At 41.3% G+C, this 26,940-nt stretch overlaps 1 protein-coding gene across 1 annotated transcript in view; it reads right to left on the bottom strand.

The window, feature by feature from the left end:
* PPP1R21 (protein phosphatase 1 regulatory subunit 21) overlaps positions 1-26,940 on the bottom strand; it is a 557,069-nt gene that overhangs the window by 351,922 nt on the left and 178,207 nt on the right. The window contains exon 8 of the mRNA XM_053712717.1: positions 10,288-10,340. Within this exon, the coding sequence (XP_053568692.1) occupies positions 10,288-10,340 (53 nt within the window). The remainder of the gene's footprint in view (positions 1-10,287; positions 10,341-26,940) is intronic.

Here is a 26,940-nt window from a genome sequence, read left to right as displayed (position 1 = left end):
GTTGTACAAAAAAACATAAATGTATATCTTACCTGATAAATTCCTTACTTTCATGGTGATTAGAGTAACCTTTCCTGCCACTAGGAGGCAAAGATTCCCAAACCTCAGAGCTGTATATAAACCCTCCCACCTCTATGGTAATCAGTCTGATGTATAGCCAAGCTGACAGATGTGAGAATGAAACAGAGCAAAATAAATAGACGAAATGGGAAAAAATGATGTGCCAAAAACAAATGAAAAAAATAAGTTAAAAAAATCAGGGTGGGGTCTCATGGACTATTATCACCATGAAAGAAAGGAATTTATTAGGTAAGATATAAATTATGTTTTCTTTCATATACTGTAGGTGATAAGAGTCCACGATCCATTACTCCTGGGAACTAATACCCAAGCTGTGGCAGATGCTACAAGTAATGGAAGAAAAACTTTCCTACCAAAGGCAACTTCAGATGAAACAAAAACATCAAAATGGTAGAATTTAGTAAACGTATGCAAGGATGACCAAGCAGCTGCCTTGCAAATTTGCTCCACAGAGGCCTCATTCTTGAATGCCCAGGAAATGGCTACAGAGTGAGTAGAATGAGCTGTGATATGTTTAGGAGTTTGACCTGCTTCTACATAAGCCATATGAATTAATTGCTTAATCCAAGAGGCCAAAGCAACAAAAGATGCCTTCTGGCCCCAGAGCTTACCTGAAAAATTAACAAAAAAAATAAGGAGTCTGAAATATTTAGTAATCTCAAGATAAAATTTCAGAGCCCGAACAACATCAAAGTTATGAAGATGTCTCTCAGAAGAATTCTAGGGATTAGGACAAAGGTAAGGAACCACAATTTCCCAACTAATATTTTCAAAAGTAACAACCTTAGGCAGAAAATTAAAGGAAGTTCTCAAACCAGCTTTATCCTTATGAAAAATCAAATAAGGAGGATCAGAAGAAAGTGCAGACAATTCAGACACTCTGTTAGCAGATGAAATAGCCAAAAGGGATAAAGCTTTCCAGGAAATAAGCTTAATATCCACCTTATGCATAGGTTTAAAAGGTGGAGACTGCAAAACTTTTAGAACCAAATTAACGCCTAGATTTAGAGTTCTGCGTTAGCCGTCAAAAGCAGCATTAAGGGGTCCTAACGCTGCTTTTGGCCGCCCGCTGGTATTTAGAGTCAGCCAGGTAAAGGTGTACCGCTCACTTTCAAGCCGCGACTTTTCCATACCGCAGATCCCCTTACGCCAACTGCGTATCCTATCTTTTCAATGGGATCTTCCTAACGCCGGTATTTTGAGTCTTGGCTGAAGTGAGCATTACACCTCTACCGACAAGACTCCTAACGCCCATGGAAAGGCTGTAGTTAAGAGCTTTATGGGCTAACGCCGGTATATAAAGCTCTTAACTACAGTGCTCTAAAGTACACTAACACCCATAAACTACCTATGTACCCCTAAACCAAGGTCCCCCCACATCGCCGCCACTATAATAAATATTTTTAACCCCTAATCTGCCGACCGCACATCGCCGTCACCTACATTATCACTATGAACCCCTAATCTGCTGCCCCTAACTTCGCCGACACCTACATAATATTTATTAACCCCTAATCTGCCCCCCCAACATCGCCGCCACCTAACTTCAAGTATTAACCCCTAATCTGCCGACCGGACCTCGCCGCTACTATAATAAATGTATTAACCCCTAAAGCTAAGTCTAACCCTAACCCCCCCTAAATTAAATATAATTTTAATCTAACGAAATAAATTAACTCTTATTAACTAAAGTATTCCTATTTAAAACTAAATACCTGTAAAATAAACCCTAATATAGCTACAATATAACGAATAATTATATTGTAGCTATTTTAGGATTTATATTTATTTTACAGGCAACTTTGTATTTATTTTAACTAGGTACAATAGCTATTAAATAGTTATTAACCGAATTTACCGCCACTTCAACCCTCAATACCAGCGTTGCTTACGGTAGCGGTAAGCTGGCAAAACGTGCTCATGCACGATTCCCCCATAGGAAACAATGGGGCAGTTTGGGCTGAAAAAAAACCTAACACCTGAAAAAAAGCAGCGTTCGGCTCCTAACGCAGCCCCATTGTTTCCTATGGGGAAACACTTTCTAAGTCTGCACTTAACCCCTTACACTTATTAACCCCTAATCTGCCGACCCCGCTATCACTGACCCCTGCATTACACAATTAACCCCTAATCTGCCGCTCCGGACACCGCCGCCACCTACATTATCCCTATGAACCCCTAATCTGCTGCCCCCAACATCGCCGACACCTACATAATATTTATTAACCCCTAATCTGCCCCCCCAACATCGCCGCCACCTAACTTCAAGTATTAACCCCTAATCTGCCGACCGGACCTCGCCACTACTATAATAAATGTATTAACCCCTAAAGCTAAGTCTAACCCTAACCCTAACACCCCCCTAAATTAAATATAATTTTAATCTAACGAAATAAATTAACTCTTATTAACTAAAGTATTCCTATTTAAAACTAAATACTTACCTGTAAAATAAACCCTAATATAGCTACAATATAACAAATAATTATATTGTAGCTATTTTAGGATTTATATTTATTTTACAGGCAACTTTGTATTTATTTTAACTAGGTACAATAGCTATTAAATAGTTATTAACTACTTAATAGCTACCTAGTTAAAATAATTACAAAATTACCTGTAAAATAAATCCTAACCTAAGTTACAATTAAACCAAACACTACACTATCATTAAATTAATTAAATAAATTACCTACCAATACCTACAATTAAATACAATTAAATAAACTAAACTAAATTACAAAAAAAATAAAAACACTAAATTACAGAAAATAAAAAAATATTACAAGAATTTTAAACTAATTACACCTAATCTAAGCCCCCTAATAAAATAAAATTAAAAAAAATTACAAAAGTCCCTACCCTATTCTACATTACAAAGTAATCAGCTCTTTTACCAGCCCTTAAAAGGGCTTTTTGCGGGGCATCCCCCAAAGTAATCAGCTCTTTTGCCTGTAAAAAAAATACAACCCCCCCAACATTAAAACCCACCACCCACATAGCCCTACTCTAACCTACCCAAACCCCCCTTAAATAAACCTTACACTACCCCCCTGAAGATCTCCCTACCTTGAGTCGTCTTCACCCAGCCGGGCCGAAGTCTTCATTCTATCCGGGCAGAAGAGGACATCCAGACCGGCAGACATCTTCATCCAAGCGGCATCTTCTATCTTCATCCATGCGGAGCGGAGCCATCTTCTTCCCAGCCGACGCGGATCCATCCTCTTCAACCGACGCCTACTCGCCGAATGAAGGTTCCTTTGAATGATGTCATCCAAGATGGCGTCCCTCGAATTCAGATTGGCTGATAGGATTCTATCAGCCAATCGGAATTAAGGTAGGAAAAATCTGATTGGCTGATTCAATCAGCCAATCAGATTCAAGTTCAATCCGATTGGCTGATCCAATCAACCAATCAGATTGAGCTCGCATTCTATTGGCTGATCGGAACATGAAATGGGGGCAATGTAAATATGAGCAAATTATATAAGAAATGTCATAAGAAATGTCTCAATTCAATCTAAGTATCCAACATGCAGGCCATTCCTATTGTTGGATAAATAAACCGCCTCATATATTTAAGACAAAATCTGAATTAATGCCCTAATAGATGTAATACTTGGGCTATGGGAAAAACCTTTCACCTTTCAATAATTCTAGATTTAGTTACATTTTACTCCCAATAATTGATCATGTCAAAATTTTGAATTTAGTCCTTTGGGGACCCTGGTTTCCATTTTGAATATCCAAAATATTTCCCTCTTCGCTAGAAGCTGGTCAAGGTTACCTCCTCGTTTAGGCAGAGCTACTTTTTCTATAGGACACCACCTAAAGGTGTTTAGATTGCCATCATGTGTCTTAGCAAAGTGCTGCACTAGAGAAGTAGATGCCTTGCCCACACTTATTGTGGAGAGATGTTATCTAATTCTCGAATTCATGTCCCTTGACGTAAGGCCGATATACTGTTTTTTGCACTGGGTACAAGTAATCAGGTAAATGACATAGCTGGTTCTGCAGTTTAAACATGAGCGTATGTCAAATCTTGAAAAATTCATCAGAGACTCAAAGTTTTTGACAACTTGAACAAATTCACATGGGCGACAATGGTGACTCCCACACTTATACATCCCAGTATGCCTAAGCCAGGAACTCTTAGTACTTGGAGACTTTTTAAGCTGTGTTGGTACTAGTATAGAACACCTGATTCCCTGTTCCACAATCTTTTTAAGGTGATTGTCAGCTGCCAGAATTGAAAAATTATTTTTCACTATTTTTCAGATATCTCGGTATTGAGAACTAAACTCAGTTACAAAATTCACCTTGTCAGTTTTGTCAAAACTTGTACTGCTATTCTTGTTGGTTCTAAGCAAATCATCCCTTGAAATTCGGTCTACAACCGCTTCTGCTCTGACTATATCATGTTTGGGATATTTCCTCTCCCTTAGTCTTCTGCTCAGATCAGAAGCTTCGCTCCGATAGTCAGAATGGTTGGAGCAATTGCGTTTGAGCCTTATGAATTGGCCTTTAGCTATAGCAAACCTGATCTGCTCAGGGTGACAGCTATTACCATGCAAAATGGTATTTCCCGATATAGGCTTGCGGTAAACACACGTTGTGATCCCTTTGTCAATCGAACCCTTTAAAGACAGGTCCAAGAAATTAATTTCTACTGGATTCAAATCACAGGTAAACCTCAAGCCCAAATCATTGGAATTCAAAAGACTCATAAACTTTTCAATGTTGTCCGCCTGACCTTTCCAGACTAGAAGCAGGTCATCGATGTACCTATAGTATAGTTTGATATTATCTCTGTAGGGATTGCCATCCCCATAGATGCGGCCCAGCTACCACCAACCAAGATATAAATTGGCATATGATGGCGCAAATTTGGCTCCCATAGCTGTGCCGCATCTCTGGAGATAGCAATCCCCCTCAAATTTAAAGAAATTATGGGTAAGAAGAAACCTCACAACTCTGATAATGAATGTCTGGAAATCTACAGTGAAGTCAGAGTAATTCAACAAAAAATATTGAATGGCCTCCAAACCTTTGTCATGTGGGATGGAGGAGTATAGTGCAACCACATCGATAGTTAGCCATGTATAGCTGCTATCCCATTTGAAATTTAATGATATTGATGACATGTTTGGTGTCTTTTAAATGAGAAGCCAATTGGACCACAAGAGGCTGCAGAATGGAATCAGTCCACTGCGAGAGACGTTCTAGCAGTGAGCCGATTTCACTCACAATAGGCCTCCCCTGTACATTAGATAAAGTTTTGTGTACTTTTGGAAGATGGTGGAAACAGGGGGTCCTGGGATGTTGTACATTCAAATAGTCAAAAGCCTGTTCGTCCAAGAACCCCTGTTCCCTACCATCGACCAAAATATGTTTGAGTTCAAGCTGGTATGCTCTAGTGGGGTCCCTATCAAGCTTCAAATAATCGTGTGAATTGTGCAATTGACTGAATGCCTCAGCTATATAATCTGACCTGTTCATTACCACTACCGCACCGCCTTTATCCGCGGTGTGTATTACCAGATTATTGTTGTTTTGAAGATCCAGTAGGGCCTTCTTCTGTTTAAATGTTAAGTTTAGTTTGGTATTGGTAAGGGAACCTGCCAGATTTAGTCAAGTCTGTTTCCACTCTTTGTTGAAATGTCTCCAATATATTGCCCCAACTGTGAATGGGGTAAAAGGTAGATTTATTTTTAAAGGATATTCCTCTACTGACTGTACCTATAGGGTTCCTTGACTCACCCTCAAGTGATTGTAAGGTAACTATATCAGACTTCATGAAAATCATGTAGAGAATTCTCTGCAAATGAATAGGATGTTGCTCCCTCTCCCAAAGTCTGTACAACTTCTCAACATGTGCTCACTCTGCATGCTGAAAGTCTTCCATCTGTTTTTAAAGAAATTAAAAAAGTTCAAGTTTTATACTACCAGGCGTGGATCATACATTGTTTCCTTGAAGTTTGTTGTTAAACCTGAAATCCATGAGATCTATCTCTGGTAGACCCAAGAGATTAACAATCTGACTGAATACATCTGGATAAAGAGACCATTCACCTGGATGGATTGTCTGACAACCGAGAAAATCTGCTTTCCAATTGTCCACTCCTGGAACATGAACCGCAGATATATGACAATGATGGATCTCTGCCCAATCCAGAATTTTCTGAACTTCCTTCATCGCCAATGAACTTCTGCTTCCCCCCTGATGATTGATATAAGCCACAGCTGTAACATTGTCTGACTGAGTACTTGAGTTCCTGAGCTCAGAGGAAATGACACTTTCCAAGAAAGTACTTTTAAGTCCAATTTATGCATAGGTCCAAAAGGAGGAGCCTGCAAAAACTGTAAAACTAGATTAAGATTCCATGGAGATAGGCTTGATAACAGGATTAGAACTAACCAGAGCCTGAACAAATCTATAAACATCAGGAAGATTAGCAATCTTTCTGTGGAACAAAAATAAAAAAGCAAAAATCTGCCACTTCAGAGAACTGGCAGATAGCCCCTTATCTAGACCATCCCACAAAAGCTGCAGAATCCTAGGAATTCTGAAAGAATGCCAGAAAAAAAACATGATTTATAAACTATGAAATAAAGGTCTTCCAGACCTTGTGATAGACTTTCCTCTTAGTTACAGGCTTACAAGCCTGAATCAGGGTTTAAATCACAGAATCCAAGAAACCCCTATGTCTAAGGACTAAGCGTTCAATTTTCATGCCATCAAGACGGATGTAAAAATGGACCTTGCAACAGAAGGTCTGACAATAGAGGAAGAGGTCAAGGAGGGCAGCTGGACATCTGAACCAAATTTGCATACCAAATACTGTGGGCCATGCAAGGGCAACCAGGATTACAGGCGACTTCTCTAGCCTTATTTTGGAAACCATTCTGGGAAGGAGAACCAGAGGCGGAAAAAGATAAGCAGACTGAAAAGACCAAGGAACTACTAGAGGATCCTCTAACTCTGCCTGAGAATCCCTGGAACTTGCAAAGTACCTGCAAAGATTGTTGTTCAAACGAGAGGCCATTAGATCTATCTGTCGGAGACCCCAAAGATCCACAATATGATTTTCTGATTTAACACATCCTGGTGAAGTGACCATTCCCTTGAATGTAGAGCGTGACGACTGAGAAAGTCTGCCTCCCAGTTGTTCATTCCTGGACTAGACAAGAATTGGCTTCTGCAAAGGAAATAATCAGAGACACTTGCATCAAAGCCAGGAAACTGCGAGTTTCCCCCTGATGGTTGATATAAGCTACTGCTGTGAAATTGTCTGTCTGGAAATGGAGATGAGTTCTAGAACATTGATTGGTAACCTCGATTCCAGAGGATCCAAAACTCCCTGTGCTGGTCAGAGACCCCCAAACAGCTCCCCAAACTAAAAGACTGGCATCTGTAGTGATCACAGTACAAGTAGTATGAGCAAAAGAAGCCCCCTGAATAATAAACTGATGATCCTGCCACAAAGTTGTACTAACTTGTACTGTGATCCAAAAATATCCTTTGAGAAAGCCGAGTATAATCCCTGCACCATTGATGCAGCATATAAAGCTGAAGAAGCCTCATAAAAATCAAGCAAATTGAATTGCATCTGAGGCTGCAATCATAATACCTACGACTTCCATACACAGAGCCACTGAAGGAAACGAGAGAGACTGACCAATTTCAACCTTCTCTGCTCTGTTAGAGAAATACTCGTGGATACTGAATCTATTTGGAAACACAAGATAGTTACCTTTGTCTGAGGAACCAAAGAACTCTTTGGAAAATTGATCCTCCAACCATGAGAAACAACAAGAGTCGGTTGGTGTGAGATACTGCTAAAGGAAAAGATGGAACTTAAACGAAGATGTCGTCCAGTTATGGAAACACTGCAATACCCTGAGACCTAATCACACACAAAAGGGCACCCAGAACCTTTGTGAATATTCTTAGAGCTGTAGACAGACCAAAAAGGCAAACCTCTGAAACTGGAAATGTTTTCTGTGAATAGGAATATAAGGTTAAGGATCCTTTAAATGTATTGTGGCCATAAACTGACCTTGCTGAACAAAAGGCAGAATAGTCAGGATAGTTTCCATTTTAAAAGATCCTTACAAACCTGTACAGAGCCTTTAGATTTAGAACTGGTTTGAAAGTACCTTTCTTCTTTGGAACAATGAAAAAGTTTGAATAAAATCCCATCCCCTGTTCCTGCAAAGGAACTGGAACAATCACTCACATAGCTTCAAGATCTGAGACAAACAGAACAAAAGCTTGAGCTTTTACAGGATTCCTTGGAACATTGGACAGAATAAATCTGTTACAGCATTATCCTGTAATGAACAAACAGTAGGGGCATTAGTAGCCAGAGAAACAACATTAGATTGATCTGATTGCATTAACAAATCTAAACATCAGCCACATAAATGAGCTGGGGAAAACACTTCAGCTCTCTTATAATAAGCACACCTGATAATGGTAGAAAGGTGTTCAGGAGACTCAGTAGATTTAGAGACAGAATCCTGCTGCTCCATTAAAGCATATGGCAAAGAAATGCAATAAACACTAAAAAATAAACCCTTAAAAAGCTCTTAAGGAATGGAAACCACTTACCCCTTCCTAAACAGTTTTTACAAAACCGAACTGCAACAAAGCAGAAGGAATAGACATTAAATCCGAGTGCACACAAAAAAAACACACAACTAAAAAGGAGATTTTGGGCGCAAATCCCGACACGCGCATAACCCTGCGAAAGTGCGCTTACTCGACCTGTGTAAACCGACACAAGGGTAAACTATAGGAAGACTAAAGGGACATGTGCTAAACCGACGTGCACAACCTCGATGCAACAAAAATTAAGAGCACCAAAAAAGCTGACGTGCACAAAACAGCAAGGGAATAGTGAAAAAAAGTATCTGTCACAGGCCATATATATTAGCGAACATACACACACACACATATATATATATATATATATATATATATATATATATATATATATATATATATAGCAATCAAGCAGCAGACAGCCAAACAAGTACTGAAACATATCAGCAATGGGAATATATTGTAGATCCATTAAGGGAGGCAAAAGACAAGTCCCTGCGACCAATTATAAAGGGTTTATGAAAAATTTCCCATGAGGTGAAAAGATAACCATAAACCATACCCCATATACATCCCTCTGTCAAGTACTATACTCTGATGGAAACCAGGCCTCAATATAGACTGAAAAACCCTCTCTATGAAGAATAAAATGCACATCTTCATTCTTCAACCACTTCCAGCAGAGGTAAAGACTGAGGTATGTGTGAAGTGGGAGGGGTTTTATAGAGGTATTGGGGTTTGGGAATTTTTGTCTCCTCCTAGTGGTAGAGAAGAGTAATTACCAAGACTAAAGGATTGTGGACTCTCACCACCTGTTTGAAAGAAAAGTGTGTCATGAGGAGTGCAGGCTAAGTACCTTGGCTATGTGGTACCTGTGCCAGAGTACCTACAATTAGCCGCTGGGCTGCATGTGTGCTGTGGTAAGTCACTTAACTTAAGTAGCACCCCTCCATCAGGCATGTAGCTGCAGCAGTATCCAGTAGAGAGCCCAGTGTAGGTAGGGGTACCACAGAGGATATCTGTAGGAAATACCTGTATCCCATAGGGGGAGAATAAGGATAAGTTCCTGCAACGTCCGAGGGTAGTTATGGCTGAAGTCCCATAGGGAAATATTGTGCACATACCAGTTTATTCTTATGTCCCTGTATCATTCAGCTGCTGTGAATACTCTCTTCTTTGTGAATGATAATTCCCAGGGTTATGGGTCTCACATTGGTCTGAGCTCCCAAATTTAGATCCATAAGGAAGTAGCTGAAGCACCTCTACTCCCAACTATCTCCTACAAGACCAAGAACAAAACAAAGAGAGAGGTCGGAGGGATTTTAAGCTCTGATATAGGTTCTTGACCTCCTCCTAGTGGCAGGAAATATATCCCATATGTTATGGAGGACTGTGGACATCATCATTTTATGAAAGAAATATACTACATGCAGAAACTCATTAACAATGATTCACCAAAAACAAAATAAAAAAAATATTTCTGCCAAATGTTTATCAACAACAAATATTGTGTCTACTGGCTCTTATTTAGTATAATAAACTATATAAAGCATGCATATATCTTGGTAAATATAAAACAAATGGAACAAGTGCCATACCTGATGTCTTCTGTTATGCAAGGGTACATTCAGGGCATTGAACGTACTTGTCTCTAAAAACAGAGGGAAATGGTTTATGCATGTTGGTCTCTACAAAGTACAGAAGTATTAAACCATAATATAACTTAAGAGACATAAAAGTCATTTTTATATTTTTTAGAAATGAATCACTGTATTGCAAAATATCCCCTCTGGATAAACAGATACGGAATGTTTGTGATATTTTAGATGGATCAGTAATGAAGATGCGCTATAACATACTTTTTAATCTAGATTCAAATACCTTGCGCTCCAGCCAGCCACTTTAAAACTAATCTTTTTTGTGAGCCCTTGGGAGTTTTGCATTCCATGTAGGGCTGCAACAACTAATCAGTAAGATTGATCATAAAAATAGTTGTCAAAGAATCTCATTATCAATTAGGTGGTCAGCCATTAGTTGGTTAATTGCACAGCACCAGCTGCTTCAATCCTGCTTCAAAACTCCTGCACATGGTATTGTGCAAACATTTTTATTTATTTCTATCCAATTAATCGGATGATTATTGTCCGATTAATCGGATAGAAAAAAAGATTTAAAAAAAAAAAACAGAATTTATGTTTACCTGATAAATTACTTTCTCCAACGGTGTGTCCGGTCCACGGCGTCATCCTTACTTGTGGGGATATTCTCCTCCCCAACAGGAAATGGCAAAGAGCCCAGCAAAGCTGGTCACATGATCCCTCCTAGGCTCCGCCTACCCCAGTCATTCGACCGACGTTAAGGAGGAATATTTGCATAGGAGAAACCATATGATACCGTGGTGACTGTAGTTAAAGAAAATAAATTATCAGACCTGATTAAAAAACCAGGGCGGGCCGTGGACCGGACACACCGTTGGAGAAAGTAATTTATCAGGTAAACATAAATTCTGTTTTCTCCAACATAGGTGTGTCCGGTCCACGGCGTCATCCTTACTTGTGGGAACCAATACCAAAGCTTTAGGACACGGATGATGGGAGGGAGCAAATCAGGTCACCTAGATGGAAGGCACCACGGCTTGCAAAACCTTTCTCCCAAAAATAGCCTCAGAAGAAGCAAAAGTATCAAACTTGTAAAATTTGGTAAAAGTGTGCAGTGAAGACCAAGTCGCTGCCCTACATATCTGATCAACAGAAGCCTCGTTCTTGAAGGCCCATGTGGAAGCCACAGCCCTAGTGGAATGAACTGTGATTCTTTCGGGAGGCTGCCGTCCGGCAGTCTCGTAAGCCAATCTGATGATGCTTTTAATCCAAAAAGAGAGAGAGGTAGAAGTTGCTTTTTGACCTCTCCTTTTACCGGAATAAACAACAAACAAGGAAGATGTTTGTCTAAAATCCTTTGTAGCGTCTAAATAGAATTTTAGAGCGCGAACAACATCCAAATTGTGCAACAAACGTTCCTTCTTTGAAACTGGTTTCGGGCACAGAGAAGGTACGATAATCTCCTGGTTAATGTTTTTGTTAGAAACAACTTTTGGAAGAAAACCAGGTTTAGTACGTAAAACCACCTTATCTGCATGGAACACCAGATAAGGAGGAGAACACTGCAGAGCAGATAATTCTGAAACTCTTCTAGCAGAAGAAATTGCAACCAAAAACAAAACTTTCCAAGATAATAACTTAATATCAACGGAATGTAAGGGTTCAAACGGAACCCCCTGAAGAACTGAAAGAACTAAGTTGAGACTCCAAGGAGGAGTCAAAGGTTTGTAAACAGGCTTGATTCTAACCAGAGCCTGAACAAAGGCTTGAACATCTGGCACAGCTGCCAGCTTTTTGTGAAGTAACACAGACAAGGCAGAAATCTGTCCCTTCAGGGAACTTGCAGATAATCCTTTTTCCAATCCTTCTTGAAGGAAGGATAGAATCTTAGGAATCTTAACCTTGTCCCAAGGGAATCCTTTAGATTCACACCAACAGATATATTTTTTCCAAATTTTGTGGTAAATCTTTCTAGTTACAGGCTTTCTGGCCTGAACAAGAGTATCGATAACAGAATCTGAGAACCCTCGCTTCGATAAGATCAAGCGTTCAATCTCCAAGCAGTCAGCTGGAGTGAGACCAGATTCGGATGTTCGAACGGACCTTGAACAAGAAGGTCTCGTCTCAAAGGTAGCTTCCATGGTGGAGCCGATGACATATTCACCAGATCTGCATACCAAGTCCTGCGTGGCCACGCAGGAGCTATCAAGATCACCGACGCCCTCTCCTGATTGATCCTGGCTACCAGCCTGGGGATGAGAGGAAACGGCGGGAATACATAAGCTAGTTTGAAGGTCCAAGGTGCTACTAGTGCATCCACTAGAGCCGCCTTGGGATCCCTGGATCTGGACCCGTAGCAAGGAACTTTGCAGTTCTGACGAGAGGCCATCAGATCCATGTCTGGAATGCCCCACAGTTGAGTGATTTGGACAAAGATTTCCGGATGGAGTTCCCACTCCCCCGGATGCAATGTCTGACGACTCAGAAAATCCGCTTCCCAATTTTCCACTCCTGGGATGTGGATTGCAGACAGGTGGCAGGAGTGAGACTCCGCCCATTGAATGATTTTGGTCACTTCTTCCATCGCCAGGGAACTCCTTGTTCCCCCCCTGATGGTTGATGTACGCAACAGTTGTCATGTTGTCTGATTGAAACCGTATGAACTTGGCCCTCGCTAGCTGAGGCCAAGCCTTGAGAGCATTGAATATCGCTCTCAGTTCCAGAATATTTATCGGTAGAAGAGATTCTTCCCGAGACCAAAGACCCTGAGCTTTCAGGGATCCCCAGACCGCGCCCCAGCCCATCAGACTGGCGTCGGTCGTGACAATGACCCACTCTGGTCTGCAGAAGGTCATCCCTAGTGACAGGTTGTCCAGGGACAGCCACCAACGGAGTGAGTCTCTGGTCCTCTGATTTACTTGTATCCTCGGAGACAAGTCTGTATAGTCCCCATTCCACTGACTGAGCATGCACAGTTGTAATGGTCTTAGATGAATGCGCGCAAAAGGAACTATGTCCATTGCCGCTACCATCAAACCTATCACTTCCATGCACTGCGCTATGGAAGGAAGAGGAACGGAATGAAGTATCCAACAAGAGTCTAGAAGTCTTGTTTTTCTGGCCTCTGTCAGAAAAATCCTCATTTCTAAGGAGTCTATTATTGTTCCCAAGAAGGGAACCCTTGTCGACGGAGATAGAGAACTCTTTTCCACGTTCACTTTCCATCCGTGAGATCTGAGAAAGGCCAGGACGATGTCCGTGTGAGCCTTTGCTTGAGGAAGGGACGACGCTTGAATCAGAATGTCGTCCAAGTAAGGTACTACAGCAATGCCCCTTGGTCTTAGCACAGCTAGAAGGGACCCTAGTACCTTTGTGAAAATCCTTGGAGCAGTGGCTAACCCGAAAGGAAGCGCCACGAACTGGTAATGCTTGTCCAGGAATGCGAACCTTAGGAACCGATGATGTTCCTTGTGGATAGGAATATGTAGATACGCATCCTTTAAATCCACCGTGGTCATGAATTGACCTTCCTGGATGGAAGGAAGAATTGTTCGAATGGTTTCCATCTTGAACGATGGAACCTTGAGAAACTTGTTTAAGATCTTGAGATCTAAGATTGGTCTGAACGTTCCCTCTTTTTTGGGAACTATGAACAGATTGGAGTAGAACCCCATCCCTTGTTCTCCTAATGGAACAGGATGAATCACTCCCATTGTTAACAGGTCTTCTACACAATGTAAGAATGCCTGTCTTTTTATGTGGTCTGAAGACAACTGAGACCTGTGGAACCTCCCCCTTGGGGGAAGCCCCTTGAATTCCAGAAGATAACCTTGGGAGACAATTTCTAGTGTCCAAGGATCCAGAACATCTCTTGCCCAAGCCTGAGCGAAGAGAGAGAGTCTGCCCCCCACCAGATCCGGTCCCGGATCGGGGGCCAACATTTCATGCTGTCTTGGTAGCAGTGGCAGGTTTCTTGGCCTGCTTTCCCTTGTTCCAGCCTTGCATTGGTCTCCAAGCTTGCTTGGCTTGAGAAGTATTACCCTCTTGCTTAGAGGACGTAGCACTTTGGGCTGGTCCGTTTCTACGAAAGGGACGAAAATTAGGTTTATTTTTGGCCTTGAAAGGCCGATCCTGAGGAAGGGCATGGCCCTTACCCCCAGTGATATCAGAGATAATCTCTTTCAAGTCAGGGCCAAACAGCGTTTTCCCCTTGAAAGGAATGTTAAGTAGCTTGTTCTTGGAAGACGCATCAGCTGACCAAGATTTCAACCAAAGCGCTCTGCGCGCCACAATAGCAAACCCAGAATTCTTAGCCGCTAACCTAGCCAATTGCAAAGTGGCGTCTAGGGTGAAAGAATTAGCCAATTTGAGAGCATTGATTCTGTCCATAATCTCCTCATAAGGAGGAGAATCACTATCGACCGCCTTTACCAGCTCATCGAACCAGAAACATGCGGCTGTAGCGACAGGGACAATGCATGAAATTGGTTGTAGAAGGTAACCCTGCTGAACAAACATCTTTTTAAGTAAACCTTCTAATTTTTTATCCATAGGATCTTTGAAAGCACAACTATCTTCTATGGGCATAGTGGTGCATTTGTTTAAAGTGGAAACCGCTCCCTCGACCTTGGGGACTGTCTGCCATAAGTCCTTTCTGGGGTCGACCATAGGAAACAATTTTTTAAATATGGGGGGAGGGACGAAAGGAATACCGGGCCTTTCCCATTCTTTATTTACAATGTCCGCCACCCGCTTGGGTATAGGAAAAGCTTCTGGGAGCCCCGGGACCTCTAGGAACTTGTCCATTTTACATAGCTTCTCTGGGATGACCAAATTGTCACAGTCATCCAGAGTGGATAATACCTCCTTAAGCAGAGCGCGGAGATGTTCCAACTTAAATTTAAACGTAATCACATCAGGTTCAGCTTGTTGAGAAATGTTCCCTGAATCTGTAATTTCTCCCTCAGACAAAACCTCCCTGGCCCCATCAGACTGGTTTAGGGGCCCTTCAGAACCATTATTATCAGCGTCGTCATGCTCTTCAGTATCTAAAACAGAGCAGTCGCGCTTACGCTGATAAGAGTGCATTTTGGCTAAAATGTTTTTGACAGAATTATCCATTACAGCCGTTAATTGTTGCATAGTAAGGAGTATTGGCGCGCTAGATGTACTAGGGGCCTCCTGAGTGGGCAAGACTCGTGTAGACGAAGGAGGGAATGATGCAGTACCATGCTTACTCCCCTCACTTGAGGAATCATCTTGGGCATCATTGTCATTGTCACATAAATCACATTTATTTAAATGAGAAGGAACTCTGGCTTCCCCACATTCAGAACACAGTCTATCTGGTAGTTCAGACATGTTAAACAGGCATAAACTTGATAACAAAGTACAAAAAACGTTTTAAAATAAAACCGTTACTGTCACTTTAAATTTTAAACTGAACACACTTTATTACTGCAATTGCGAAAAAATATGAAGGAATTGTTCAAAATTCACCAAAATTTCACCACAGTGTCTTAAAGCCTTAAAAGTATTGCACACCAAATTTGGAAGCTTTAACCCTTAAAATAACGGAACCGGAGCCGTTTTTAACTTTAACCCCTTTACAGTCCCTGGTATCTGCTTTGCTGAGACCCAACCAAGCCCAAAGGGGAATACGATACCAAATGACGCCTTCAGAAAGTCTTTTCTATGTATCAGAGCTCCTCACACATGCGACTGCATGTCATGCCTCTCAAAAACAAGTGCGCAACACCGGCGCGAAAATGAGGCTCTGCCTATGATTTGGGAAAGCCCCTAAAGAATAAGGTGTCTAAAAAAGTGCCTGCCGATATAATCTTATCAAAATACCCAGATTAAATGATTCCTCAAGGCTAAATATGTGTTAATAATGAATCGATTTAGCCCAGAAAAAGTCTACAGTCTTAATAAGCCCTTGTGAAGCCCTTATTTACTATCTTAATAAACATGGCTTACCGGATCCCATAGGGAAAATGACAGCTTCCAGCATTACATCGTCTTGTTAGAATGTGTCATACCTCAAGCAGCAAGAGACTGCTCACTGTTCCCCCAACTGAAGTTAATTCCTCTCAACAGTCCTGTGTGGAACAGCCATGGATTTTAGTAACGGTTGCTAAAATCATTTTCCTCATACAAACAGAAATCTTCTTCTCTTTTCTGTTTCTGAGTAAATAGTACATACCAGCACTATTTTAAAATAACAAACTCTTGATTGAATAATAAAAACTACAGTTAAACACTAAAAAACTCTAAGCCATCTCCGTGGAGATGTTGCCTGTACAACGGCAAAGAGAATGACTGGGGTAGGCGGAGCCTAGGAGGGATCATGTGACCAGCTTTGCTGGGCTCTTTGCCATTTCCTGTTGGGGAGGAGAATATCCCCACAAGTAAGGATGACGCCGTGGACCGGACACACCTATGTTGGAGAAAATTCAATTTTTTTTGCACAATCTTAGTTGCAGTAGATCATCAGATTAAAGCAGCTGGTGCTATACAACTGACCAACTAATCGCTGACCATCTAATTGATAATGAGATTTGTTGACAACTATTTTTATGATCAAACTTACCGATTAGTTGTTGCAGCCCTAATTCCATGTATATACCCATCTGAAAAGCATCTTAAAGGGACATGAAACCCAAAATGTTTCTTTCATGATTCAGATAGAGAATACAATTTTAAACAACTTTCCAATTTACTTCTATTATTTAATTAGCTTCTTTCTCTTGTTATCCTTTGCTGAAATGTTTTTCTAGGCAAGCTCAGGAGCAGCAAAGAACCTAGGTTCTAACTGCTGATTGGTGGCTGAATATAAATACAGGTTGTCATTGGCTCACCCATGTGAGCAGTTAGAAACCAGTAGTGCATTGCTGTTACTTCAGCAAATGATACCAAGGGGATGAAACAAATTAGATAATAGAAGTAAATTAGAAAGTTGTTTTAAATTGTATTCTCTATCTGAATCATGAAAGAATATTTTTGGGGTTCATGTCCCTTTAAGTGTTGTATTCTCATCTCTATTACTGTGACCAAATAAGGACTTATATATATATATATATATATATATATATATAAGCCAATGCACACATCAAACAATAACAGTGGAGCATGTATGACGGTCCATGGAATGCAGTCATATTTAAAATGATTGCATTGCAAAGTCATTTAACTATGCACTATTTAATATTTTGGGTCAGATTAAAAGTGGAGTGTTAACAGTTATGCGCAAGTGAAAATGGGTTTATCGTGGGTGTTTTTGCAGGTCGGATTTAACGTGATTGCTTGAGCGCAATTAAAGTTAACGCTCGTCGGGTTAGCATGTCCACAAAGCTCTAGTTAACTGTTTCGTCAAACAAAAAAAAAAAGTGTCACAAAACACATCAAAAATAAATTACAGAGTACAGCTACACTCATAACAACGCCATCTAATATATATTTTTTTTTTTAAATGTTGCAATAAAAAGAATTATAAGGGCTCAGTTGTTAGGGGAAAAAAGTAGGCAAAGGGCTTTAACTCTAAAGATGTATATGTATGTATGTATGTATATATATATATATATATATATATATATATATATATGTATATATATATGTGTGTGTGTGTGCATATTTATTTATAGGTGTATTTATATATTTACAGACATATACATATGCAATATTCATTTTTAATTAAAGATTTTAACTATGTATTTACTGTAAGTATTTGGCACTCCAATGTTCTACACATAGCAGAAAATGTTCTATGTATTTCTAAATAGATATTTATATATATATATATATATATATATATATATATATATATATATATATATATATATATATATATATATATATATATATACTATACACATACACATATATATATATATATATATACACACCTATATATAATCATGTATATATACATATTATAAAGTACAGCTACACTCTTAACACCATCAAATAAAAAATATATATATAAAAAAAATATATATATTGCACAAAAAAGTTATAAGAAGTCAAAGATATGAGGTCTTGTGTTAGAAAAAAAAGGGCAGGCAAAGGGCTTTAAAATTGAGATACATACAGTATCCCACAAAAGTGAGTACACCCCTCACATTTTTGTAATTATTGTATTATATCTTTTCATGTGACAACACTGAAGAAATGACACTTTGCTACAATGTAAAGTAGTGAGTGTACAACCTGTATACGTGTAAATTAGCTGTCCCCTCAAAATAACTCAACACACAGCCATTAATGTCTAAACCGTTGGCAACAGAAGAGAGTACAGATGTCCAGATTGGGCCCAATTAGTCATTTTCCCTCCCCGATGTCATGTGACTCGTTAGTGTTACAGGGCCTCAGGAGTGAATGGGGAGCAGGTGTGTTAAATGTGATGTTATCGCTCTCACACTCTGTCATACTGGTCACTGGAAGTTCAACATGGCACCTCATGGCAAAGAACTCTGAGGATCTGAAAAAAAAAGAATTGTTGCTCTACATAAAGATGGCCTAGGCTATAAGAAGATTGCCAATTCCCTGAAAATGAGCTGCAGCATGGTGGCCAAGACCATAGAGCAATTTCCCAGGACAGGCTTCACTCAGAACAGGCCTCGCCATGGTCGACTATAGAAGTTGAGTTCACTTGCTCAGACTTATATCCAGAAGTTGTCTTTGGGAAATAGACATATGAGTGCTGCCAGCATTGCTGCAGAGGTTGAAGGGGTGGGGGGTCAGCCTGTCAGTGCTCCGACCATACGCCTCACACTGCATCAAATTGGTCTGCAAAGCTGTCGTCCCAGAAGGAAGCCTATTCTAAAGATGATGCACAAGAAAGCCCGCAAACAGTTTGCTGAAGAAAAGCAAACTAAGGACATGGATTACTGGAACCATGTCCTGTGGTCCAATGAGACCAAGATAAACTTACTTGGTTCAGATGGTGTCAAGCGTGTGTGGCGGCAACCAGGTGAGGAGTACCAAGATAAGTGTGTCTTGCCTACAGTCAAGCATGCTAGTGGGAGTGTCATGGTCTGGGCCTGCATGAGTGCTGCCGGCACTGGGGAGCTACAGTTCATTGAAGGAACCATGAATGCCAACATGTACTGTGACATACTAAAGCAGAGCATGATCCCCTTCCTTCAGAGACTGAGCCGCAGGGCAGTATTCCAACATGATAACGACCCCAAACACACCTCCAAGACGACCACTGCCTTACTAAAGAAGCCGAGGGTAAAGGTGATGGACTGGCCAAGCATATCTACAGACCTAAACCCTATTGAGCATCTGTAGGGCAACCTCAAATGGAATGGGGGGGGGGAGCGCAAGGTCTGTAACATCCACTAGCTCCGTGATGTCATCATGGAGGAGTGGAAGAGGACTCCATTGGCAACCTGTGAAGCTCTGGTTAACTCCATGTCAAAGAGGGTTAAGGCAGAGCTGGAAAATAATGGTGGCTACACAAAATATTGACACTCTGGGCCCAATCTGGACATTTCTACTTAGGGGTGTACTCACTTTTGTTGCCAACGGTTTAGACATTAATGGCTGTGTGTTGAGTTACTTTGACGGGACAGCAAATTTACACTGTTAAAAAGGCTGTAATATGTAAGCAGGACCAGGTAGCCGCATTTCAAATGTGATCCATAGAGGCTTTGTTCCTAAAAGCCCAGGAGAAAGCCACTGCTCTTGTGGAATGAGCCGTTATCCTCTTAGGATCCTGTCGCATGCTGTCTCATAAGCTAAGTGGATGACACTCCTCAACCAGAAAGATATGGAAGTCGTAGTAGCCTTCTGTACCCTGTATCAGCAGATCTCTACGACAAGGTAACCTCCACTGAGGAGATGAGGACATCCCCACCAGATCCGCAAACCACATCCTTTGCGGTCACGATGGAGCAATCAGAATCACTGATGCTCGCTCCTGCTTCATGCGAGCCACCACACAAGGGAGAAGCGGTAATGGAGGAAAAAGATAAAAGAGCCTGAGCCTCCATGCTACTGATAGGGCATCTATCAATTCCACCTGAGGATCCCTCAACCTTAACCTGTACCTGGGTAGCTTGGTATTGAGGCAGGATGCCATGAGATCTATCTCCGGCGTCCCCCACTCACTGCATATCTCTGCAAACACCTCGAGGTAAAGAGACCATTTCCCTGGGTGAAAGGATTGCCTGCTGAGCAAGTCCGCTTCCCAGTTGTCCACATCTGGAATATGGATCGCTGACAGCGTACAACTGTGTCTCCTCACACTCTAGTATATGAGATACTTCTCTCATCACCAAGGAACTTCTCGTTCCCCCCTGATGGTTGATGTAGGCAACCGAAGTTATATTGTCTGATTGGAATCTGATAAACTGGGACGGAAAAAAAAATATTGATTGGAAGGGAAGACTCCTCCTGAGTCCACAGACCTTGTGCCTTCTTGGCACCCCAAACGGCTCCCCAGCTGGAAAGGTTTGCGTCCTAGTTACAATCTACCAGGACGGTCTCAGGAAGTATGTGCCTTGGGACAGATGATCTGGACAGAGCCACCAGGAGAGCGAGTCTCTCAACAGGTTGTCCAGCACGATCTGTTGAGACAGATCTGAATGGTCGCCATTCCATTGTCTCAGCATGCATAGTTGTAAGGGTCTGAGATGGAATCTGGCAAAAGGAATGATGTCCGTACAGGACACCATGAGTCCAATCACCTCCATACACTGAGCCACTGATGGTCTCAAGGAGGCCTGGAGGGCAAGACATGCAGAAATTAGCTTGCAAAGTCTCTGATCTGTGAGGAATATTCTCATAGATATGGAGTCTATTATTATTCCCAGGAAAATCACCCTTGTACTTGGAGTAAGAGAACTCTTTTCCAAGTTTATCTTCCATCCATGTGATCGAAGAAGATTGAGAAGGGACTCCGAATGTTCTTCCGCTAGACGAAAAGATGGTGCCTGTACCAAGATATCGTCCAGGTAAGGCTCTACTGCAATACCTTTTTTTTTTCATATGTTCTGAAAATGGCTAGAAGAGCCCCCAGAACCTTCAAAAATAACCTTTGAACAGTAGCTAGGCCAAACAGAAGTGCTGGTCCAGAAAAGCAATCCTCAGAAACTGAAAATGTTCCCTGTGTATCGGGAGGTGAATGTATGCATCCTTCAGGTTTATTGTGATCATAAACTACCTGAACCAGAGGAAGGATTGACCGTATTGTCTCCATCTTGAAAGAGGGAACACTCAGAAACACTCAGAACACTCAAACTTGTTTAGGCACTTTAGGTCCAGAATTGGACGAAAAGTTCCCTCCTTCTTTGGAACCATGAAATGGTTTGAATAAAACCCCAAACCTCTTTTTGCTATAGGTACCGGGACAATTACTCCTAGAGGAGAGATCCCGTACACAACCTAAGAAGGCAGCCCTCTTTTCTGGTCTTGTAGACAGACTGGAGAGTAGGAATCTGCCCTTGGGCGGATGACACTTGAATCCTATCCTGTATCGTAGAGATACAAAAATCCAGGACCCAAGGATCCAGTACATCCTGGAACCAAGCGTCTGAAAAAAGAGACAGTCTGCCCCCTACTTGATCTGATCCCGGATCGGGGGATCATGCCAATTTGTTCCCGGCAGGCTTCTTAGTCTGTTTGGATTTATTCCAGGACTGAGCCGGCTTCCATGTACTCTTGGGCTGCTCGGACTTGGATGATGATTGCTGTTGTGATTTGTTGGAACGAAAATTAGACAATTGCCGTCCCTTAGGCCTATTTTTCTTATCCTGCAGTAGGAAGGCACCTTTCCCACCGGTAACTGTAGAAATAATGGAGTCCAGCCCTGGACGGAATAAAATCTTTCCCTTGAAAGGAAGAGAAAGAAGTCTGGATTTAGAAGTCATATCCGCAGATCACAACTTCAACCAGAGAGCCCGGCGGGCTAGGACAGCAAAGCCAGAAGCATTTGCATTTATGCGAATAATCTGCATATTCGTGTGACAGATGAAGGAGTTAGCAATTCTCAGAGCCTTAATTCTCTCCTGAATATCCTCAAGGGGAGTCTCCATCTCAATGAGCTCCAACAGAGTGTCGCACCAGTAGGTAGCTGCTCCAGTAACCGCGGCTACAACTACCGCCGGTTGAAATAAAAACCATGTATGTTGAAACATCTTCCTCAGAAAGGTTTCTATTTTCTTATCCATAGGCTCTCTAAAGGAGGAACTATCCACCAGTGGTATAGTAGTACGCTTAGCCAGCGTAGAAATAGCGCCATCCATCTTAGGGAAGGAGCCCCATAAGTCTAATTGAGAGTCAGAGACCGGGAATACATTTTTAAAAGTAGACAAGGGCTACAGAGGTTAACTCATCCTCAGATAGCTGGGACATAATAGCTAAATCTGACAAATATTTAGATGACTAAGTCAGGAGAACTATGTTTAATCTTCCTCTTGCGTTTGTTAGAGCGAGGTAAGGCACTTAGGGCCGCAGACACCGCCGATTGGAACTGTGCTGTAAAATCCGCAGGAAAAAAGCCACCTCCAGATGGAGGATTAGTTTAGCTGCGGGGAACTACAAGTAGAGCGGTTAGGGTAGAAAGGGTAGTGATCTCTCTGAACCCAGATTCCTTACCTCCAGCATCCATGCTGTGGAACAGGCACAGCCTCTCAAGTGTGACAGTCTTGCAGCAGCACCTCTGACATGGACTTGAGTGTGTAACAGCAAGCAGTGAAACTTGTCAACACTGATTGCCCGGGACTCTAACTTTCATCAATATTCTTACTGAGAGGTTGACATGACTTCTTAAAACTCCAGTCCTTTCTTTGAAGGGAACATACCCATTACAAGACTATCCAAATCTTTTGACACTTCTCTGCCACCACCTATAGTGACGAAAGGCAAAGAATGACTAGGGGATAGGGGAAGTGGGAGGGATATTTAAGCCTTTGGCTGGGGTGTCTTTGCCTCCTCCTGGTGACCAGGTGTTGTATTTCCCAACAGTAAGGAATAAAGTCGTGGACACTCCCTGCCTTATGGAAGGAAATATTCTAATTTTCATGTCGGGTTAGTACACTTGAAAATATGCGATCAGGTTTGTGTGCGAGTACTGTGTTAGAGTTTTTCCACTTTTTTTGCTCCGTTGACTTCTATGGGGGAATACATTATTGAGCGCACTATATTCTAACTTTATTTTTTTATGCGCATCAGGTTAGCGTGCAACCGAAAACAGTTTACTTTTAACTTGTAATACGAGCACTACCCGACGTGCGCAAAAAGCTTACTTCTAGCTGACTTAGCGCTTGAGCGGGTGCATTAAATACCGGTCTACTTGCAATCTGGCCCTTTATGGGGAATAACATTTTGGGTTAAATGCCAATTAAAGTCATTTTAAACCATATTAGAAATAGCCACTGAATACAATTTTAAACAACATTCTAATTTATTTAAATTATAGAATTTGCTTCATTCTTTAGATATCCTTTTTTGAAGATATAGCAATGCACATGGGTGAGCAAATCACACAAGGCATCATGTGTAGCCACCAATCAGCAGCTACTAAGCCTATTTAGATAAGCTGTTCAATAAAGGATACCAAGAGAATGAAGCTAATTAGATAATAGAAGTAAATTGGAAAGTTGTTTAAAATTATATGCTCTATCTGAATTATGAAAAAAAATGGCTTTTATGTCCCTTTAACCTCAAATTTTATAGCAACTATGCTCAGTGACCACCTAAAATATGCTAGAGATTAAAAGTTAAGGAACACCCCTAATGAAGATAAGTGGCAACTCTTGGACCACATAATCTAAAGGTAAAGAATAAAGAGTTACATTGGGGGATAAAACAAAAGGGACACTTTTGGACCCATTATAGAAATAGAATTAAAAATCTCGGCAGCATACAAAAATAAAATTTAGAGCTAGATTTAGAACTAACTTTATTACCTGCTAGAAGGATAAATAAAATGGGAGAAATTTAGTGACAGCTAGCTATATGAGCCATATACTGACTTTAACTGAACAAATAAGCTAAACTTTAGATATTATGGGTTGGGTAATATTCATAACCTGAGTGTGCCTATAGGTTACTCAGATGGCAGGATTTTATTCTTCTCACAAAAAAACTGTATCGTACTGTATCAACATTGGTGGGGTGGGGGGGGGGTGAAAAAACAAAACACTGGTCTATGAGGCCATGACTAAGCTAAGAAAGAGGCTGAATGAGTCAAAGGCCAGCTAACCATGTATAAGTTCAAAGTACAAGGAATAGTATAGCCTGAATGCAGAGCCAATTATCACAATAGCTAAATACCTCCTACAATATAGACAATGTAGAAAAGTATCAGTACAGCAGCACAAGGAGTAAAGTGCACATGAAGACAGGGACTCTGCCAAGCTCCCCCAATCCCAATGGTACACACAAACTTGTCCACAGCACTGTTATTCTTTAATTACTTTATTTTCTGTTAGGTTACAGAGATAAAATAGCTATTTTATGTCTGTAACCTAACAGAAAATAAAGTAATTAAAGAATAACAGTGATGTGGACAAGTTTGTGTGTACAATATAGACAATGCATAGCTACCTAAATAATAACATAACCAAAAAAACAGAATTTATGCTTACCTGATAAATTACTTTCTCCAACGGTGTGTCCGGTCCACGGCGTCATCCTTACTTGTGGGATATTCTCTTCCCCAACAGGAAATGGCAAAGAGTCCCAGCAAAGCTGGTCACATGGTCCCCTCCTAGGCTCCGCCCACCCCAGTCATTCGACCGACGGACAGGAGGAAATATATATAGGAGAAACCATATGGTACCGTGGTGACTGTAGTTAGAGAAAATAATTCATCAGACCTGATTAAAAAACCAGGGCGGGCCGTGGACCGGACACACCGTTGGAGAAAGTAATTTATCAGGTAAGCATAAATTCTGTTTTCTCCAACATTGGTGTGTCCGGTCCACGGCGTCATCCTTACTTGTGGGAACCAATACCAAAGCTTTAGGACACGGATGAAGGGAGGGAGCAAATCAGGTTACCTAAACGGAAGGCACCACAGCTTGCAAAACCTTTCTCCCAAAAATAGCCTCCGAAGAAGCAAAAGTATCAAATTTGTAAAATTTGGCAAAAGTGTGCAGTGAAGACCAAGTCGCTGCCTTACATATCTGGTCAACAGAAGCCTCGTTCTTGAAGGCCCATGTGGAAGCCACAGCCCTAGTGGAGTGAGCTGTGATTCTTTCAGGAGGCTGCCGTCCGGCAGTCTCATAAGCCAATCGGATAATGCTTTTAAGCCAAAAGGAAAGAGAGGTAGAAGTCGCTTTTTGACCTCTCCTTTTACCAGAATAAACAACAAACAAAGAAGATGTTTGTCTGAAATCTTTAGTAGCCTCTAAATAGAACTTTAGAGCACGGACAACGTCCAAATTGTGTAACAAACGTTCCTTCTTTGAAACTGGATTCGGACACAAAGAAGGTACAACTATCTCCTGGTTAATATTTTTGTTAGAAACAACTTTAGGAAGAAAACCAGGCTTAGTACGCAAAACCACCCTATCTGCATGGAACACCAGATAAGGAGGAGAACACTGCAGATCAGATAACTCTGAAACTCTTCTAGCAGAAGAAATTGCAACCAAAAACAAAACTTTCCAAGATAGTAACTTAATATCTATGGAATGTAAAGGTTCAAACGGAACCCCTTGAAGAACTGAAAGAACTAGATTTAGACTCCAGGGAGGAGTCAAAAGTCTGTAAACAGGCTTGATCCTAACCAAAGCCTGAACAAATGCTTGAACATCTGGCACAGCTGCCAGTCTTTTGTGTAGTAAGACAGATAAAGCAGAGATCTGTCCCTTTAGAGAACTTGCAGATAATCCTTTCTCCAAAATTTCTTGTAGAAAGGAGAGAATCTTAGGAATTTTTATCTTATTCCATGGGAATCCCTTGGATTCACACCAACAGATATATTTTTTCCATATTTTATGGTAAATCTTTCTAGTTACAGGTTTTCTGGCCTGAACCAGAGTATCTATCACAGAATCTGAAAACCCACGCTTTGATAGAATCAAGCGTTCAATCTCCAAGCCGTCAGTTGGAGGGAAACCAGATTTGGATGTTCGAATGGACCCTGAACAAGAAGGTCCTGTCTCAAAGGTAGCTTCCATGGTGGAGCCGATGACATATTCACCAGGTCTGCATACCAAGTCCTGCGTGGCCACGCAGGAGCTATCAAGATCACCGAAGCCCTCTCCTGATTGATCCTGGCTACCAGCCTGAGAATGAGAGGAAACGGTGGGAATACGTAAGCTAGGTTGAAAGTCCAAGGTGCTACTAGTGCATCTACTAGAGTCGCCTTGGGATCCCTGGATCTGGACCCGTAGCAAGGAACCTTGAAGTTCTGACGAGACGCCATCAGATCCATGTCTGGAATGCCCCATAATTGAGTTATTTGGGCAAAGATTTCCGGATGGAGTTCCCACTCCCCCGGATGAAATGTCTGACGACTCAGAAAATCCGCTTCCCAATTTTCCACTCCTGGGATGTGGATCGCAGACAAGTGGCAGGAGTGATCCTCCGCCCATTGAATTATTTTGGTCACTTCTTTCATCGCCAGGGAACTCTTTGTTCCCCCCTGATGATTGATATATGCAACAGTCGTCATGTTGTCTGATTGGAACCTTA

This window comes from Bombina bombina, chromosome 4, assembly GCF_027579735.1.
Source record: "Bombina bombina isolate aBomBom1 chromosome 4, aBomBom1.pri, whole genome shotgun sequence".
NCBI lineage: Eukaryota > Metazoa > Chordata > Amphibia > Anura > Bombinatoridae > Bombina > Bombina bombina.
The sequence above is the reverse complement of the archived record's forward strand: the minus strand, read 5'-3'. Positions and strand labels throughout refer to the sequence as shown.